The following is a 19680-nucleotide window of genomic DNA, read 5'->3' on the forward strand; positions in this document are numbered from 1 at the left end:
ACTGTCGAACCCTGGCACCAAACTATAAACCCAACGGAACAATGGGGGGTTCAGTGTCTTGCTCAAAGACACTTCAACACATGAGCGGGCAGGGTGGCAACAGAACCTGCGATCTTCCAATGAGAGGCCGACTGCTCTTTGATAGAAAGCTCTGTTTATGGAACAGTCTTGACAGTGAAATTAAAAAAATGAACCCTTTTCACCCCAATTACATGTTATGTGAGAAAAATGTCTGAGCTCCGACTTTCGTGATTCAATTTGGAACGTTTATAGTTCTATTTGCTCCTTTTCATTCTTAGGATTTAAATTCAATCAAAAATGTCACATTTGTTTGTAATGAATAAAAAAAATAAAATAAATGAAAATCTTAAATATAGCAAATTGTTAATTGACTCATTGCAGTCACTTTTGATCATAACATAAGTTTATTTTTAAAGTCAATTTTTAAACGTAATTTTTTACTTTAAATGTAATAATTTATCCTGAGTAAAGAAATGTGATACTTATACTTGGAAAGGTTTAGAGCTTTCCTTCTATTTATACAAATAAATGCTATTGTTTCAAAACCCCTAGCACATGTTGTGCTTCCCCACTGAGTTAATAAAAAATTAAAAAAAAGAAAGAAATATTTTTATTTTGATATGCTGACTTCTTTAAATAGGAGAGGTTAAAAAAAAAGACAAGTGAATGTATCTTGTTGTCTGAAACATAATTTGAAAATGGTGGTTAACATGCCTACCACAAATATAAAGCTGTTAAAAGCAAAGATTACCCCGGGTCATAAAAACAAGCATACAACCCTATAAACACTTGTTATTTACCTGCAGCTGCTCATTGTAAAAGTGCAGCTACTGCCTCACTCATTGCAGCCATCAAGCCTTAAAGGAGCGAGGTGGGAGACAGTCTGACATCAACTCTATCAGTACTTCACGAGGAACAGTACTTAAAGTCGAGACGGTAAAAGAGAAGCTGCATTCGTAATTTAAAGGAACCAACATGGCTTTAAATATCACCTGAATGTGCCACAGACAAGTAAAACCATGCGTGACCTCATATTAAAACGTAAAGCCCCAAATGCTGCAGGTGATTCTCTGTGCAGACTGAGTGGAACAGTCTAATTAAAAGTTAATTACTCTGTATTTCCTTTGCTTTAAAGGTGATAAACTTCAGGAATCAGCTTAAAGCCCACGAATCAGCTCGCTAAATGAACTTCTTTATTGTACTTTATTTTAAATCCTCAGTGTGACACCAACGTTTCAGGCTTCAGATCTTTAGGATGAAGTGATGTGACCCAATAATCTGACAGACAGCGCTCAGACAGTCTGGGTACAAGCGAGTGAACGACGACAGGCTTTCCCAGGGGCTTTTATTGTGAAGGTTGTTACTGCAAAGAGAAGATCAGAGGTCACCTGCTGCTGGCCGTTGATAAAAAGATGAAAGATTTACCAACAGAGGACATGTCGGCGAAAGGATCCTCTCCCTCCTCCGCACCCATTAAGTCATTTTTAACTTTCTTGATCTTGCCTCGCTTCAGAACTGTGGAGAGAAAGGCAGACGTGAGAAGGAAACGTGATTTCTAGTACAGTGGAGGAAATTAGTATTTTATACCGTTCTGATTTTGTTGGTTTGCCCGACTAAAAAAGGAATTGTCAATCCGTAGTCCTAATGTTAGATTCATTTCAACAGTGTGCGAGAAAGAAATCACATAAAAAAATTAAAAATCCCCTTTGTATACATTTTTTTTTTACATTTCATTGAGGAAAATAAGTGTTTGATCCCCTAGTAACCGTTAGAAGTTCTGATTCTCACAGAACAGTTTGACTCTCCTAATCAAACTGTCACCTGAATTGAAGACACCTGTTTAAACCAATCCCCTGTAGAAAAGACACCTGTCTACAAAATCGGTCCAACCGTCAGACTCCAAACTCTCCAATATGAGACTTAAGAGCTTTCAGTGGATTTAAGGGAGAAGATTGTAGACCGGAATGAACTCCAAAACCATCAGCAAGAAGCTGGATGTCAAGAGGACTTTAGGTCTGGAGCTCCAAACCAGATCTGACCTGGTGGGGTTTCCATGATCATGAGAACGGTGAGAAATCGGCCTAAAACAACACGGCAGGAGTTGGTTGATGATCTCAAAGCAGCTGGAACCACAGTTACCAAGAACACCATTGGAAAACTGTACAATCATTTAACAATTTTTTAGAGCTTGCAAAGAAAACACATTTGCAGGCGTCCTTGAAGTTTAGCAATGAACAGCTTCACGATTAGAGTGTGATTGGGAGAAGGTTTTGTGGTCAGATGAGACCAAAACTGAGCTCTTTTGCATCAACTCAACCCGTCGTGTTTGGAGGAAGAGAAATGCTGCCAATGTCCCCAAGAACACCGTTCTAACTGTCAAGTACGGAAGTGGAAGCATTATGATTTAGGTGGGTGGGGGTTCTGCACAGGGCTACTTGACTGTTTCCATTGATGGGAGGACGGGCGGCTCATGTACCGTACTTATTTCTTCTATTGTATGTGACACAGAAAAGAAGATAAGCAATCCTGAGGCTGCAGAATTACTGAGACAAAAACCAAGATCATTCATGGGTTCACTTCCTCACAAAAGAGTATAGATGAAAAAAAGACCACAATTGTTTTAGTGGAATATACAACCTTTCCGGGAAACAGAACACATGTCATCATGAGCCTGACTTGAAAACTGTAAACTGCAGATATCAATCTCGTTGTCTTTTTTTTGTTTTTGTTTTTGTTTCTCTGCCCTGCAGCTTGAAATCAGGGCTGGAACACAAATCTGCACACACACAAAAAAACAACAAGAAAAATGTAGAGGAGACACTTCATTCTATCATGGATAAATTACAAGACAGGACAAGGTTTGGCTACTTAAATATACAAGAGCTCACTTAAACATTCCTTAAGTTTCTAAGATGCAAAAGCATTTTAGAATGACGCTGTTTGAAATGCTATTCAACAAAACAGGCACCCATGATTGACATTTCTCTTTATTGCTCTGACCTGTCATTCCTCTCAGGAAGACCAAAGATGTCTGTTCCACTCTGAAAGAATCAGATTAATTTTTCCTGCAGCTTTGGAGTCAAATGTTTTAGTCCTCCATCGGTGACTAATTGAAAACACTGAGCCGCTGGCTTCTGTCTGGAATCATTGGGTGTGCGTGTCTGTTTCCTGGCAGATGCATGACAGAGTGTGTATTTATGAGTGTGCATGTGGTGAGAGATTTTTGTTTATCCAATCAGAGCGTGACTGAAAATGTCACAGTGCAGCTTCATGCCCCGGCCTGAAAGACTGAATTCATGAAATAAACTTAAATAAAAAAGAAAGAAAATAGAATGGAAAGAACAGAGCCCTGCTGCGGTATAGACTCAGGTAGACATGAACGCGTTCTTCTTGGTTCTCTGAGTATGATAACCTCTCAGCTGTGTTTCAGCAGATGCTTCCCTCTGCCAGGCAGATCTACCAACTTTTCAGGGGGCATGGTCCGTCCCGTAACGACTTGTTGACAATCTCACAACTTCTCCAAGAATGGAGGTTCTACCTAAAGTGGCCTAAAGTTATCTTTCAAGGCCTTTGTTTTAAGCCTGTGTTTTTCAACCTTTTTTGAGCCAAGGCCCACTCTATCCTTGACAAACCAGCATTCAAAAATTTAAAAAGGAGAAACTCATTGTCTGCATTGATGTACAGTCTCTCCACAATCTCACAGGCATTTTTGTGATAATTGTGGCAGAAAAAGCTGAAAGTTGCAGCTGTTTTTTCAAAGAAATGTATTTAAAGTTAAGTTAGTTTTCAACTAAATTATTTGAAATTGTACCCTGGAAGTTTATTAACATGCAATTGTATGTACCCTCACAAAAAAACAAATATATTCTTTCTAAATTGTGATTCTTTTTTTTTTTCCGTTGTTGGTGCAAAGGCAACTGTAATTTTTGAACACTGTTATTGTCACAACATGTTTGATACATTTTACACAAAAAAACTAACAATATATTTATGTTTATTGTAGCTACACAAAAATGAACATGTTGAAGTTTTATTAGTTTTTCTCTTGTCTTAATCAAAAATGAATTCTATAAAAACTTTTACAAAAATGTTTTATTTCTTTTTAGATGATTAGATTGTTTGAAACTAGTTTTATTGTGTTTGTTGGTCACTTCACCTTAATCCTGTTTCTTAAATGTTGTTATCACTTCTATTTAAGCTTAACTTTTCATTTTTCAAAAGTGACTGAAGTCTGAAAGCGAATTTGTCCTTCAATCCAGACCAGTATTAGAAAAGTATTTCAGTTAGAAAGATGACTTGGACCAAACTCTGGGATGTTTGGTTGTTAATAAACACAAACTTTGAAGGAGAACTAAACTGTTGACCTCTGATTTCATCAAGAAGATTTAAAAACTGTTTGATGTGTGTTCGTTGTGGTTTCAAGACATTTAACAGGGACGACTCATTGTAGCGAAGAGATGCTGTCACTTTAAGGCAAGGCAAGGCAAGTTTACTTGTATAGCACAATTCGTACACAAAGTAATTCAAGGTGCTTCACAAAACAGAAAAGTGCATTAAAATCACAATACATCATAGAAATAATCAACATAAAATTTACTTTAAAAGAAAAGGAAGAAAAAAAAAAAGATTTAAAAAGAAAGGAAGGAAAGAAAGGTGCAGATAGGACCTTTCAGTCATATACACGGCTAAACATGTTTTAAGTCTAGATTTGAACATGAACACAGAAGAGGCCTGTCTTACGCCTTCAGGGAGGCTGTTCCAGATTTTAGCTGCAGAATATTGAAACGCTGATTCCCCTTGTTTAGTTCTGACTCTGGGAATCAACAGGAGGCCGGTCCCTGAGGTCCTCAGAGTACGAGATGGTTCATATGGCACTAACATGTCAGAGATGTACTTTGGTGCGTGGCCATGGAGAGACTTGTACACAAGCAGAGCTGCTTTGAAGTCTATTCTTTGAGGTACAGGGAGCCAGTGCAAAGACCTGAGCACAGGACTAATGTGATCATACTTCCTGGTTTTGGTCAGGACTCGAGCAGCAGCATTCTGGATGTACTGAAGCTGTTTTACAGCTCGTTTGGACAGGCCGGTGAGCAGGCCGTTACAGTAGTCTAACCTACTGGAGACAAATGCATGGATAAGTATCTCCAGGTCTCGCTTTGAGATTATGTTTTTGATTTTGGCACAATGCATCAAGGGAGATGCAGTGCAAAAATTAACGCCGATGCCAGACAGACTCGCTTCTCTGAGCTTCGTTGTTTTGTTCACTTGTTCCACGGTCTGATACCAGATCCCGCGGAATACTACACCGCTAAAGACGAGCTTTAGCTGGTATTTTTGCTAGAACTGAGAGACTTAAGAGCTAAATCGGAAAAAGGAAGTGAAGACTTTAACCACTTCTGATTGGTCAGACTGATGACGTATGATTAGGGGTCCAGGAATGATTGGCAGAGACAGTTGAAAGGGCGGGACTTTTCCCAAAACAGAGCTAAAGCTGCGGTTAAGTCGCGGTGCCGTCATTCTAATCAAAGTGTCTTTAATAGAATCAAATAAACAGAAAGAAAAAAACCATATCTTAAACACACTGTTTTAAACTACCTTCACACCGCTTTTGGCAACACACGTTCAAGCGCCCACTTCCAAGGAAAAGTCTAAGGAGTCTAAAGAGTTTAAGGAAAAAGACACTGCTGGACGAGTTTCACTCCATGAGTGAATGTAGATGAAGTACACTCAGGACGAACATCTTCCATCTGTTTCTTTTACTGAAGACACGTAAGAGAAAGGCTTTATGTAGCGGGGTCAGATGTGTTGTAGTGTGTTTCAGATCTGAAAGATGGAAGTTATGGCGGTCTGTTCTGAAAATCTTTAGGATAAAGAGATGATATCTATCAATGAAGCACACTTTACCCAACAGGGACGCACTCTTTTGCTTAGACCAGCTGGGTTTTATTTCATACACCATTACAAAAGGAATAGAGCTAAAGCATAAACTGATATTGCAGCTGCTTTGTGGGATTTCTCCATATGACATGAATGTCGCCCATTTCTTCTAGCTTTTTCTTTGCATTTTCTCAAGGAAAAGACAGATCCACCAAATATTGACCAAGAGAGACCAACAAGGTGTAACCCCTTGATGCCTGAATTTATTTCCAGCAATGAAACATTAGTTTCCCTTATGTTTTTGTTTTTAAGTAGAGGCTACATTAAGGTAATTTGATGAAAAAGTATATATTTGCATCAATAGGTGTCAAGAGTTTAAAGTTGGAAAACAAGCAGGGTTGTGGCTGTTGAAAAAAAAATTTAACCCTGTCGATGTTCTTTGAATTGTGGTAGTGCAGTGTTGTGAAGTGTTCGCAATTTACTATAAACCAGCAATGCGACCAACCAGCAACCAGCACCGATGCCTCAGAGATCGAGTTGTCTTACTTCCGCATAAGGGAGCTGTGAAAATAACTAATATTTCATTTTAAAAATCGTGCTTTAGTGTGCCAAATTTAAAATACCCCCCTGAAACCCCAATCCTGTTTGGATCAGCTGGACTGTTCTTGGATTTCTGTATTTAGAAAAAATTGCTTGCTGGGAACTACAGAAGTAGTAAAGCATCTCCACGAAGACCTGCGACAATTCATGACCTTCACAGACGGGTCTAAACATGAAAGGGGACCGTGACCTCTGCCGTTACAAATGTCTGTACACCTGCTGATGAAGAGCTAAGTTTGAGCATCAAGCTAACAACACGCGGCAGCTTCTTACTTTCTCTATCCCTATGTCAAATCTTTCACATAATGTCTCCTGCTTCAGTTGTTTTTTATCAAAAGATTTACCCTGTTATGGGGCTGCACGGTGGCACAGTGGTTAGCGCTCTTGCCTCACAGCAAGAACTGTACATCAAGGACATCAATGGGAGACCTTTCTATGTGGAGTTTGCATGTTCTCCCCATGCATGCATGGGTTTTCTACGGGGACTCCAGTTTCCTCCCACCACCCAAAAACATGCTTCATAGTTTAATTGGTCACTCTAAATTGTCCATAGTTGTGAATGTGAGAGTGCATGGTGATCTTGGCCCTTTGACAGACTGGCGACCTGTCCAGGTCGGGATAGGCCCTTGCAGCCCCGTGACCCCAAAAAGGATAACAAAATATTTAGAGGTCGAAAAAGTCAGATGGCATCAATTCTTCATGCTGATGTAGGTGCAACAATCTGTAGGCCACAAGCTCCCTGCTCCGCCCCATTATGATACATCCATTTGTAGACAAAAAGATCCATGTATGTCTTTGTTTTCCCCGTCTGAGAAAGACATTTTGTCCAAAACTGTACAGCTGGGTAGCTCCAATTTGGTTGCATTTTTGTTGCATATTAAGTTGGGGGTGTGAGAGGCTGTAGGCTACCAGGAGACAGTGTAAACAAAACAGCGGTTTTCTACCTTCCTCGAAGGCTGAACATGCTTTACAGTTACAGTCCCATTCACCCATGCAGTCACACACTGATAGTGGCTGCAGAACACCGGCGCCAGCCTTCCACTAGAGGCAAAACGGCGGTATTGCCCAAGGACACTTCGACGCATGGGCGGGCAGAGCGGGAATCAAGCCTGCAATATTCCGATCGTAGGTCGACCACCCTACCACTGCACCACGGCCGCCCTAGATAAACAAAGTGATGTCAGGAAGCAGGCGATGTCCTCACCTATAGTCCAGCCAACTATTCAGGGGTGAAATACTAATGGGCTACTACCACTCTATGGGAACTGTGTCCTAGAAAATAAGAGTCTTCTTGATTTTGGCTAAAAATGGCAAAATCATAATGAAAAGACCACTGGGAATGCTTTTGCAAAAGATCAAAAGATGATCGGAGTATGGAGAGGCTGAAGTTTTTTGGGATACTGTTGGATGACAACCGGTCCTGTTTTGGTGCGGGACCATGGAAAAACAGACATCCCCCAACCCCCACCCCCGCCTTCACCTGAAAGATTCTGTTTCCTCTTGTACCAGGCACCGTCCAGCGGTGACTTTTCCTCTGCAATCTCATCTTCCTCCTCCAGCAAAACCTCTTCTGCACAGAGAACAAGGATTTTCCATCACCTGGTAATATTTTCTGAAGCTTCTAACTTTATTTCAGAGGCTAACCTGCTTTGCAGATCCACTCCAAGTATCCAGTGAGCTCCCTCTCAATCTGCTGCTGTCGACGGAGCTTCAGGAACTCCTGCCTCTTCTCCACACGCTCTCGCTCTTTGGCAAATTCTCTGTTGAGACAAACATTTTTTAGCAGAGTAAACAACCAAATGAGCCTTGATTAAACTTTTTTATACTACTTTTAGGCTGAATCCGCATTCCTCTCCCACCCTTCCGGCTTCTCCCTATCCCTCCAATCGTAGGAGCATTTGGAGGGATAGGTGTGTCCGAAATAGTTTTTGAATGGGAAATGCTCTGCATCCCTCCACCACGATAGTAATTCGCGTCACGCTGTGCAGCAAAGGAGAAATGCCTTTTTCACGCTAATGTGGATGACCAGCGACTATTGATGATGTCATAAAATTGGAGTAACGTTCGATTATAGGACAGTATTTTCCAATAACTCACTCTTACTCTGTATTTTAAATATGTTGATATTAACAGCCACATGTGACATCTATCCTAGAAAAAAACTATCCAACAAAAAATTTGCCAGTTACCTATATTTTATTTATTAAATGCTGCACACCCCATGTGTGCAGCATTTGCTCAAGGTCAGTACTTGCCCCTTACTACTGACCAGACTCTAGAGTGTGGCGTAAGGACACCATACGACAGCATCACCCACATTAGGGTTGGGCGATGTCCCTTAAATTGGCCGTTGACGATGTTTGCTGTCAACCATCGGGATGGACGATGATATCGTCGTGGGGGGGGGGCTATTTTTAATATTTCAGTCTTATATAATTGCTATTCGTTGTTTTACTTTATTACTTTATTTATTTTATTTCCCAACTAATGACTCATCCGCGATTATCCAGTATAAACTGAGGGAAGTGACTTTAACAAAAAAAAATAACAAACAAACTAAAAAAAGAAATGGTCCGCTCCCGCACTTAACTAGTCAAGTGGACCGGCGGAGCGCGGACTTACAGCTTTGTGTTTGAGTGGAAGTGGGGGGGTGCTTTGTTACATGAGCGGTATGTGTGGGAGATTTAAGACTGCGATCCGTCCCGCAGCTCTAGGGGAACGGGCTACCGAACTCAGAACGGGGTCTAAAAGTGTGTGTCTGAGCAGAGGATCGTGAGCACACACACAGTGCTTTGGGGCGGTGTGTGAGCTTCAAAGCAGAAAGGTCGCTCAGTCCTTAGAAATCGTTCAAACAATCACGTGGATTTGTGTTTGGAGTCGTGTCCCGACTAAATAAAGGCTGATGTTATTCCCACATGTTTACTTCATGCAACCAAGATGCAGATTGCAGCACCACCCAAAGCTAATGTTGTTAGCCCGTGTTAGCATACTGCTAATTCTGGCTTCTTTCCGGCTCCGTTTTTTAAACAGAAAAAGCAATGACCACACGGATTAAAAATAAAACGATGAGCGAACAGGCGTTTCATAATAATCGTAACATTATTAAAAGCCCGTTTAGAAGACAGTCTTGTATATTACCAAGCTGACATATCAATGTATAAAGCCGCTCGGCAACATTGTTTTGTATTGAATTGTTACATTCAATAAAGTTTGAGAAAAAAATAGCCACTCGCGGAACTGATATACGCTTCCGGTTTTTCAAACCCTACTGGGCATGTGCGAATGATTTATTCCGACCGAAAGTGTGACCCATGTCAACGATTGTTATATTCTGATAACATTTTTCTGGAGCCATGTACACGGTTGGATTCTAATCCGACCATTGATCCGGTCAAGGTATTTTTCACATGTAACCGTGGCTTATGGTGTCGACTCGCAGCGTGGCGGGGGCGTGGCATCACGATGGTGTCTCTCCATCGGGATGTCACTCACCCATCACGATGGATGATGGTATCGTCCATCGGCACAACCCTAACCCACATGTCATAAGTGTGAGTAATCTACATTATTCTTACAAATTATTCACAATATAGTTATGATACACTTACAATAATATGTTCCATTTACATGACATCTCCTCTGAAGGTCACAGTCTCAAGGAAACAGCAAAACACAACTGCACCCCCGTCAGACGCAGCCGTCCCACTCTATGACCCTTCATGGGCACAGACAACCCAAAACCTCACAAGGCAACTCCCATGCGAGTGCATCTGACTGAGGCTAATTGTCCGTAAAATTCCAAGCGAGAAAGTTTAACGCCAAAACTGGTTTCTGAAACACTCGAGGTTAAAACTGAATCTGGTCCTGACCAAAGATGTTGAGGTTTCCAATTAATGTATGGATCTCTCTGTTCATTTCTGAGTTTTCCCTGATGTTCTGGTTCTTTCTGCTGCCCAAAGACAGAAGTGGCTGTTAAAAGGAATGATTTGAATTACAACAGCTCAGTTTTTATTCAGCCTGTGAGTTTTTTACCCAGTTTAACATTAGGTTGTGTTGCTTTTCTGATGACTTTTACTGTAGGCGTCAGCAGCCAAATGACATGATTGCACCTGAGAAAGATGATTCCTCTCCTGCAGTAGAAAAGCTCAGTGGACGAACACTGGGAGAAAGTATTGAAAACTGTAGCTAGAGCATGGTAAAAACAATTATCTCACTGATTGTAATCAGTATACAGAACACCTTTGCTGTTAGACCTCTAAGTTAAAGAAAAAAGTCAGATGTGTTGTTTTTGCTAATTGTAGTAGGTTTAGGGGTTGTCATCTGGTCTTGGTTTTAAAGTTGGAAGACGTTTCACCTCTTACCCAAGAGGCCTTGTCAATTCTGAATTAGCTGGTTGAAGTGTGCCTCAACTCCACATATTTCTAATTCAGGGGAAACTTCTACAGGCAGAGGCACGGCTGTGCTATGGGCTCTCTAATCTCGCCCATTGTGGCCAATTTGTACATGGAAGAAGTCGAGAGAAGAGCCCTGGACTCTTTCCCAGGTACTACTCCAAGCCACTGGTTCAGATATGTGGATGACACTTGGGTCAAGATCAAAATCCAGGAAGTGGAGACTTTCACAGATCATATCAACGCAGTCGACAAGAACATAATTTCACCAGGGAAGACACAAAGGACAACACCCTAGCATTTCTAAACTGTGCTGTGATCATTGGAGAAGACAGACAGCTCCAGGTGGAAGTGTAGAGAAAGCCTACTCACACAGATCAGTACCTGTTATTTGACTCAAACCACCCTTTACAGCACAAACTAGGCGTTATCAGGACATTACAACACAGAGCCCAGGAGGTCCCCACAAGCTCTGACGGAAAGAGGAAAGAAGAGCAACATATCTGCCAAGCCCTCCGAACCTGTGGATATCCAAAGTGGGCATTCACCAGATCCCAACATGCAGGAAAACAAAACAAGAAGGAACAAGAGCCGAAACGGAACAGTATTTCAATTCCCTATATCTCAGGCTTGTCGGAAAAACTAAAAAGGATTTTCAAACAACATAACATCCCAGTTCATCTCAAACCAGTTAATACTCTCAGACAAAAACTGGTTCATCCAAAGGACAAAATTCCCAGCTACAAACAGAGTAATGTTGTGTACTCTATCCACTGCAAAAGAGAACTGCAATGAAGAGTATATAGGAGAAACCAAACAACCTCTACACAAGCGACTTTACCAACATCGCAGAGCCAACCCAAGTGGACCTGAGTCTGCAGTACATCTCCACCTGAAGGCCACAAACCACTCTTTCGAGGACAGTGAAGTCCGAATTCTAGCCAGAGAGAAAGGATGGTTTGAGCGAGGAGTGAAAGAAGCCATCTTTGTCAAGAAGGATAAACCTTCTCTTAATAAGAATGGTGGTCTCAGGTTTATTCTTCCAGCTATCTACGGCAGTGTTTTGAAACCTAAACAAACCAAACCAGTTCCACCTGGGTCGTTAATAGCTGAAAGAGATGACCAGTTGGGGAGGGAGTCACTGGCTCCCCAACCCCCAGCTGAGGACAAAGGACTCTAAACGACCCGAAACCATGGAGGCTAAGTTGACAATGGCATCCAGTTTCAGGTCTGACTCCTCCCCCATGAGCGCATATATATCAGCTCTTCGACCAGCTAATTCAGAATTGACAAAGCCTCTTGATTAAGAGGTGAAACGTCTTCTAACTTTAAAACCAAGTCCAGATGACAACCCCTAAACCTACTACAATGTAACCAACGTGGATGAATGAGAGTCTTCATAGACATGTTTTTGCTAATATTACCAACTGCAACATCAATGAATCTCGTGTTATGCTGTTGAAACGATACTACATTAATACCAACACAGTTAGCTGCTGATTTTTTTAATCTCATAACAAGTGCATTGAGTTTACTTTCTTCCTTTACAGAAAAAATACAAAACATCCGAACAATACAATCATCCATCACAAATGTAAACAGACCTCAGCTGCAGCCTGGCAGGAATAATCTGCTTAAAATATCAAATATACTGAAATCAGCGACACAATATGTTTCAGCTATTAACTGATCAACCTGCTCCCTGAACACCTTACTCACAAATTTCTTTAAAAAATGTTTTAAAAAATTGTGAAGAGCTCGCTCCATCCATTAAGGTTCTATTTTTCCACTTGCTTCAAGGTGCAGTTGTTGAACGCCTGCACAAGGGAAGCAGCCTGGATTCTCGCATGTTTAACAGTTACGGGACCGGTTCTAATCATCTTTTATTATAAGATCAATAATGATATCCAGTTCCCTATCCTATCCTATCAAGTTGTTCAGGTCCATCTGAAAACCATTTTAAACACCAATAACCTCTTAGACAAACTTCAGTCAGGGTGAACACCAAAAAACCGAAATGGCACTTCTTCAGGGTGCCCAAATCCAGGTCTCGAGGACCGGCCACCTGCTAGTTTTAGAAACCCTGCTTTATCTGCTGTGGATTTCCTGGATCAGGTGGGTAAAGCCGATAAGGAGCTTCAATGGCAGGATGGTAGGAAAACATGTAGGACAATGGCCCTCAAAGCCTGGATTTGGACACCCCTTTTACATTCATGTCAATGCTGACTCAGCAAAAAAATCAATTTTAGTGCTGCTAGACCTGAATTTTTGGGGTATCATGAAAACCTATATGACAGGCTAAAGTAGAGAGTGGGATTTTCTAGTGTCGTCCACAGTTGGCTCAGATCTTAATACTAAAGGGGACACTTAACTACCTCTTGAAGCTCATCAAGAGAATGCCAAGAGTATGCAAAGCAGCATTTAAAGAAAAAGGTGGCTACTTTGAAGAACCCAGAATATGTCATATTTTCAGTTGTTTAACACTTTTTTGTTATGTATATAATTCCACATGTGTTAGTTCACAGTTATAATGCCTGCAGTGTGAATCTACAATTTTCATAGTCATGAAAATAAAGAAAACTCTTTGAACGAAAAGGTGTGTCCAAACTTTTGGTCTGTACTGTGTGTTGTTTCCGATCCCTGAGACCCTCCAAACTGTAATATGAAGTACCTCATGGTTATTTGGACCTCTACATTTCAGAAGGTACCCTCTGGGTCAGACCACGCAAACTAATTATATTTCATACCACAGTTATGCAGATGACACTCAGCTTTATGTAACTCTTTTACAAAAACCATCACAGTTTATCAGCATCAGCTCCTCACAGATGGAAGCAGCTTCTTGATGAACTCACATCTCTAATTGTTTCTGTAAAGCTTTTTGGATTACTCACATGTATAAAAAAGGACTGTGGAAGTAAAACTGCTTCTCCTTCTGATCCCAGACACTTAGTGAGAATCCCAAGCATCAGAGCCAGAAGCACAGAGGATAAAGTGAGTGAAAGTCAACGAGATGAAGAAAGATTGAAAAAGATAGACGGCTTGTCTGTCAGTTCTGGATGTTGGAGCTCACCTGTGTGATGATTTTGACTTTGACTTTTACAGCAAAAACCAACCAGGCAGCACATTTCTAATGAGGACATGTAACCCCATCATGTCCACACAGAGATTTATGTTCAACAACATTACCTGTCACTGCTACCAACACTGGGTGCTCCTCCTTAAATGTAACAGTTGGTCAATAGTATTAATGTTAAAATGGGTAGTTTATTATTATTTTTTGGCATGAACTTACCCTGATAGGACGCCGAGCACCAGGTTGAGCATGAAAAAGGAGCCGATGATGATGAGGGGGATGAAGTAGAGCCAGTTCCACGTGTTTCCAACCACATCATTGGTCTAAAATCACACAGACAACAAAGCGAAATATTACAAGAGTACTGAGTTGTGGTCTAACTTGGTTCAACTTAAAGTATGGAAAGCACATAAGGATACATATGAAGTTCTACACCCTTTTAAGAATTATGTCATATGAATAAATCAGTAATATCCCTGTGTGATTTTCACCTGGAGTGTGGCAGTTTCTCAAAAATGCTCCACTGAGAACAGCTGCACACAAAGCTGAACAAAACAAATCATCAGTAAAGTCTCGAGTAAAAACATGACTTAATCAAGCCTGTTCCCACAGTTTAAATTGCATGTTTAATTTAAGTGGGGAGAAGTAATTGGAGAAAGCATCAAGGTTGCCTGAATGATTTTCACTTTGGAAGGAGTCAACGTGGGCATACAAGGAATAATAACTTCTCCAGCTTTTCTCTGCTGCCTCACAGACATACTTTTCTGTTCTGACAGTGGAAAGACTTCTGCAACTTCTTCTATTAGAGCGAGATCAGCAACAGTTCATTCTGACAACATAATTAAAGTTTTATCTGGCTGAGTTCCCAAAAACAAACCACAGACCTCACTTCTGTATCTCTGCAAAACAGAAACTTGTTAAAAGAAAAAGAAAAAAACATCTTCATTATTGCTATACAAGAAGTCTCTGCTTTGGGGGAAATTATGACAGTTTTATTTATGTAGGAATGAATTTAGTCACTTCCTGATGAACTGCATCAACAAATGCCGGAACTGTACCTTCAAGTTTTGTTTAAAAAAAACATATTTTATTAAAGACAGGTGTAAATATGCAACAAGTATGCTGCCGGTTTAAATCCCAGCTGAGGGACCTGAAACAGAACACCAATGGGGGACCTTTTCTGTGTGGAGTTTGTATGTTCTCCCCATGCATGAGTGGGTTTTCTCCAGGGACTCCAGCTTCCTCCCACCATCCAAAAACATGCTGTATAAGTTCATTGGTTACTCTAATTGTCCCTAGGTGTGAATGATGTGGTTTGTGATTTTTGGCCCTTAGACAGACTGGCGACCTGTCAAGGGTGTCCGGTTACTTTCGCCCAAGAGTGGCCAGGATAGGCTCCGGCAGCCCTGTGACCCCAAAAGGGACAAACAGGTTTAGAAAATGAATGAAAGGTGTAGAAAATATGTCCTCCATTATGCAACAAAACAGTCAGATGTTCTTGTTTTAGGACAGGAAGTGAGATTCATAACCCGAGATCCAGAAGCCGTGTTTACATGACACTTTGGGAAAAACTTTTAGAATCAAAGTACTTTTGTTGTCTTTTTTAATATGGACAATTTAATGTTTAGTTTCAAATCTAAAGCAACAAAAGCTCTTAGAAAGCGTTTGCTGGTTTGCTCTAAGAACCAGCAGAAACAGCAGAGAGCACAGATTCACTGGTGGTTAGTGATGCTTCATGGACTGTTAAAAAACAGGCTAAGTTTAATTTTGTGAGCTGTAAAGCAGCTCATCAAGGAAAGCACTGATGGAGAACCTAAACAGGAACGACAGAATTTAATACAGTTCCTTCTACGGTGGCCTGTAAGCAGGGATGGACCTACAGAGTCATAAGCTGCTGAAGCTTTAAATAAAGACATGCAGGAATCAGCCCTTTGCCTTGCTGCCAGCCAATGGTTGAGATGTTTTTTACTGAAAGAATTAAAGCACTTTTATGCTTCATTTGATCTATTTTATGTTTTAAAGTTTTATTGTTGAGTTGTTATTTCATGGTCCTCGTCTTTTGCACTGATCTTTCTCAGCTGAATGTCAGTGAGGATTGATCAGTGTTCTTCTGGATGAGAAGCTGATGAGTCTCACAGCAGATTCATTTCAGAAGCTAAAGATTGGATGGATCAAAAAAACCTGGGACTTTAAAAATTTGTTTGAACAAGTAGCTGACAGAAACATTTTTGTATTCTTCACCTGCAGGTGTAAGCCGAATAAGAGTAGCTACTGGATCATTTTCACCACCAACTTGACTGGAAAATACAGCCATTCAACAAACGAAGCCTTTATTTAAAAAAAAAATCAACACCATAAAGCATTTGTCACACTGACTCCACAAAGTTAACTAATTGTTAGCGAAGCTTTAGTTAGGATTTGATTTTACCATCAAAGCTGTTTGAAAGAGCTCTCCTCCTAAACTTGCATATCAGATGATTCAAAGGGAAGGTGGAACCTCCAACAATACTCCAACCATACACTCAACTGAGACCGACTACGCTAAGTCCAAACCGTTTCCATGAAGGGTCAGATTTAGTGAAATGAATCGTTTGAGGGATATCTATCCACCCCTTTTTAGTTTTTTTTTGCTTTTTAATTATTTATTATTTATTTGTTACATTTTGTATCGTAAGTTTACATGATGCCGGCTTTTGCGAAAGCTCCAAGAAAGCCGACACGCATTGAACCTTTCCTGGTTTGTCCTATGACCGTGGTCGGAAAAGGCAGTGGAGATCTTCTTTCCAGGGCCGAAGGCTGATCTTCCTCCGGGGTTCACCCCCCTTGTTCGGACCCTGCGAGCCTCCAGAGCGTGTTAAGCCAGAAAACCAGTCTTAGTTCTTTAAGAACTTTTTAAAAAACTTTTCTCAACTCCAAAACGGGGACTGGCTGCGCATATATGCACTCCACACACTCATCCCATAACACACGTTAGCCCAAGCATCTATACTCCATTAACAAATTGTGGCGTAACTCACCGGGCGCTGCCTGTCTTAATAAAAGTGTGATAGCTTGTGGTTTAAATTACATAAATTACCTGCACTTTTGTATTACTCAGGGGGGTGTCTTCTTTGACGTCCACACTGCCATCCCTACCATTCTCATGCTGTCCTCTACTACGTCCTCTTTACCAAAGTCACATAACAACACATTAGGCGCACCGCATCATAGGGCACTCCATACATTTTGGGCAAAATATAAGACTTTGAAGCGCGCCCTATAGTCGTGAAAATGCTGTACATGAAACAGTCCTTACCATTTTTCTAAAGTGTATTACTGGAATAAAAATTACAACAATGTTTTGAAAGATAACGTTTTTGCGTCAAGGTATTCTCTTTCCGTTAGCAGCTGCTCGCTTTCGTTATTTTATCTCCATCTTATGCTGTCGTGTTTTAGCTTAAGGTAAAGGGAATAACCATGTCTTGCACCTCTCGGCCAGCGTACAGATAAGTAATGCTGAATATTACTCAATCTAAGACTAATGTCTAAGTAACCTTTGAAATAAAAAAAAAATCCCCTCTTCAAATGTCTGTAAAGAATTTAAAAAAATATATGTTTAATGATTTTAGTGTCAACAGACATTTACAAAACTAATCAGAATATTAACCAATAAAGTTTCACCTGGACAGGTGTTTCTTTTCATGTACTTTTTTAGTAAAAAAAAAAACCTTCCTTCAATATTTTCTGCCACAACTGTCTCTGATGCTTCACACCAACAAAAATATCAGAAGACTGTTGAAAAGCAGGGGTGTTGAGAGGACCAGCAAATAGCAGATGTGCAGCAAAAGCATCAGAGGAGCAAAAGCAGACTATACTGATGTGTGTCCCAAATGCTATGAAGATCTTTGAGTAAGTGGATAAAACAAGCTTCAAAAGTCCTAAACTACTACACTGCAGGTTCAAATGCTTCAGTTAATAATCTGGTTAAAGTACACCAACTCTGTGAAGCAGAAAATATTCCTTAAATCAGACTGTAAGTTGGTTTATATCTGTTGCGTGAAACCATTTTAGATTTGAACGAACGGAGACAGACTTTCTTCTATAAAAGTCATCTAGTGACTCAAGTCATTTCTATTTTCAAGGAAGTTTCAGTAAAAATAATTGTAATTCAAATGCACTAGTAGGGTCAATTTAAAGTCCCCTTTTAACCTACAAAGCATGTTGTTGGATTTTGGAATGACGCACAAGGAGATCATGCAAACTCCAAACGGAAAGTTTCCAGCCGAGATTTGAATTGGAGCCTTTTTGACTGTGAGGAAGGAGTGCTAACCACTACACCACCATACAGTTATAAGTCAGGAGATACATAACCCATATGCTCAAAAATTTATCGAAATTCTAATCTTTTTAACTGAAGAAACACACTGCTTCAGTTAAATCATAATTATGCGAATGAACATAAAACCAACTCACACGATGTGTCATTTAGAAACGAAGCGACGGATGTGAACAAAACTTTGATTTACAGCAGATACATAAAAATTTCAGTCACGGCAGTAGCACTCATCTTCATCTATCAAAGATGATGTCGGCGTCTTATTCAGGCCATGGAGCAGCGAGCTCTCTACACCTGGGAGCGGCTACGGATGAAGCCATTTTGAGAAATGGTGGTTGGTGATTTTACAGAGGAGCTGTGCATCCAACAATTCCGCATGACACGTGATCTTTGCTGGCGCCCGCTGTGCAGTGCCCAAGGCAGCCAGTGATATCTGGTTGTTGGTTACGTGACTCATTTCAATTTAGGAAATGGTTTCCATTGTAGTTTTGCGAAATATGTCAATTTCTAAACGCCTCAAAAATCACCTCTTCCAAGCGCAAAAAAACATTTTTTCAATAAATGCAATTTTTTTTTAATTTGTCGTGTTTCCATAAGGCAAATCTGTATTTGTGTTGTAACAAATGTAACTGTTTTTTTGTTTTTATCTACTAATTTAACAATTTTCACTCGGTGTAATCTTTCTTGAGATGCTCAAAAGTCAGGAACTCATCCTCTAAAGTCTGAAGATTACTTGTTTTGGTACTGACCTCAGAAACCAGCCATTCTTTATGGGTGACTGAAGGCACAAAAAGATGTCAAGTGAAACAAACAAAACAAAAAAGGTTTGTGGCTTTCAATGTACAAAAAGCTTTCCTCTGACAAGTTTTCATTTTGCTCTGTCATCTTCATGATCCAAGTTCAGCTGCAGCCATTTCAAGTACAGTGTCTTCATGTTCAGTGAAAGGTCAAGTCACAAGCTAGACTTTGACAAATAAATCAGTCTTCAGGGTAATGTTCTTCTGATATGATCATTGAGTCCATGTGGATCTGAAGGAAAAGACAGATGCTCTCACTAAACATGAAGTCTTGCACCCTGCAGGTGAAAAAAAAGTCTCAGCTCACAGAGCCGACATTGCAAACCAGGAAGATGGATGCACAAACACAAACAAGGAAAGACACACAAAGAGAAGCTGCTGACAGTCGATTCCATCAAAGCAACAGATGGTGGTGAATTCACAACATGCAGGAGGGACTTCCACAAATGTGTTGGTCCTATAGCAGAAGGCACTCATTTACGCTTTGAGCGTCTGGAATAGCGCAGATAAATCGAATCCATTATTATTATTATTGTTATTATTATGATTATTATTATTATTGTAAGCTGAATGTATGAAATTTAAGCAGATGGTAAAAAATCT

The 19680-nt window shown here is 40.4% G+C and overlaps 1 protein-coding gene across 5 annotated transcripts in view; it reads right to left on the minus strand.

Annotated features, from left to right (window-relative positions):
* cacna1bb (calcium channel, voltage-dependent, N type, alpha 1B subunit, b) overlaps positions 1 to 19680 on the minus strand; it is a 226665-nt gene that overhangs the window by 97560 nt on the left and 109425 nt on the right. For all 5 annotated transcript variants that reach the window (XM_023960545.2, XM_078955700.1, XM_078955698.1 and 2 more), the window contains 4 exons: positions 14185 to 14288; positions 8143 to 8258; positions 7979 to 8068; positions 1447 to 1536 (listed from right to left, as the gene is read on the minus strand). In XM_023960545.2, coding sequence (XP_023816313.2) covers positions 1447 to 1536; positions 7979 to 8068; positions 8143 to 8258; positions 14185 to 14288 — 400 coding nt within the window. The remainder of the gene's footprint in view (positions 1 to 1446; positions 1537 to 7978; positions 8069 to 8142; positions 8259 to 14184; positions 14289 to 19680) is intronic.

The sequence above is a fragment of the Oryzias latipes genome, chromosome 12 (assembly GCF_053564925.1).
Source record: "Oryzias latipes strain Hd-rR chromosome 12, Olatipes_Hd-rR_3.1".
In the NCBI taxonomy this organism is placed as follows: Eukaryota; Metazoa; Chordata; class Actinopteri; order Beloniformes; family Adrianichthyidae; genus Oryzias; species Oryzias latipes.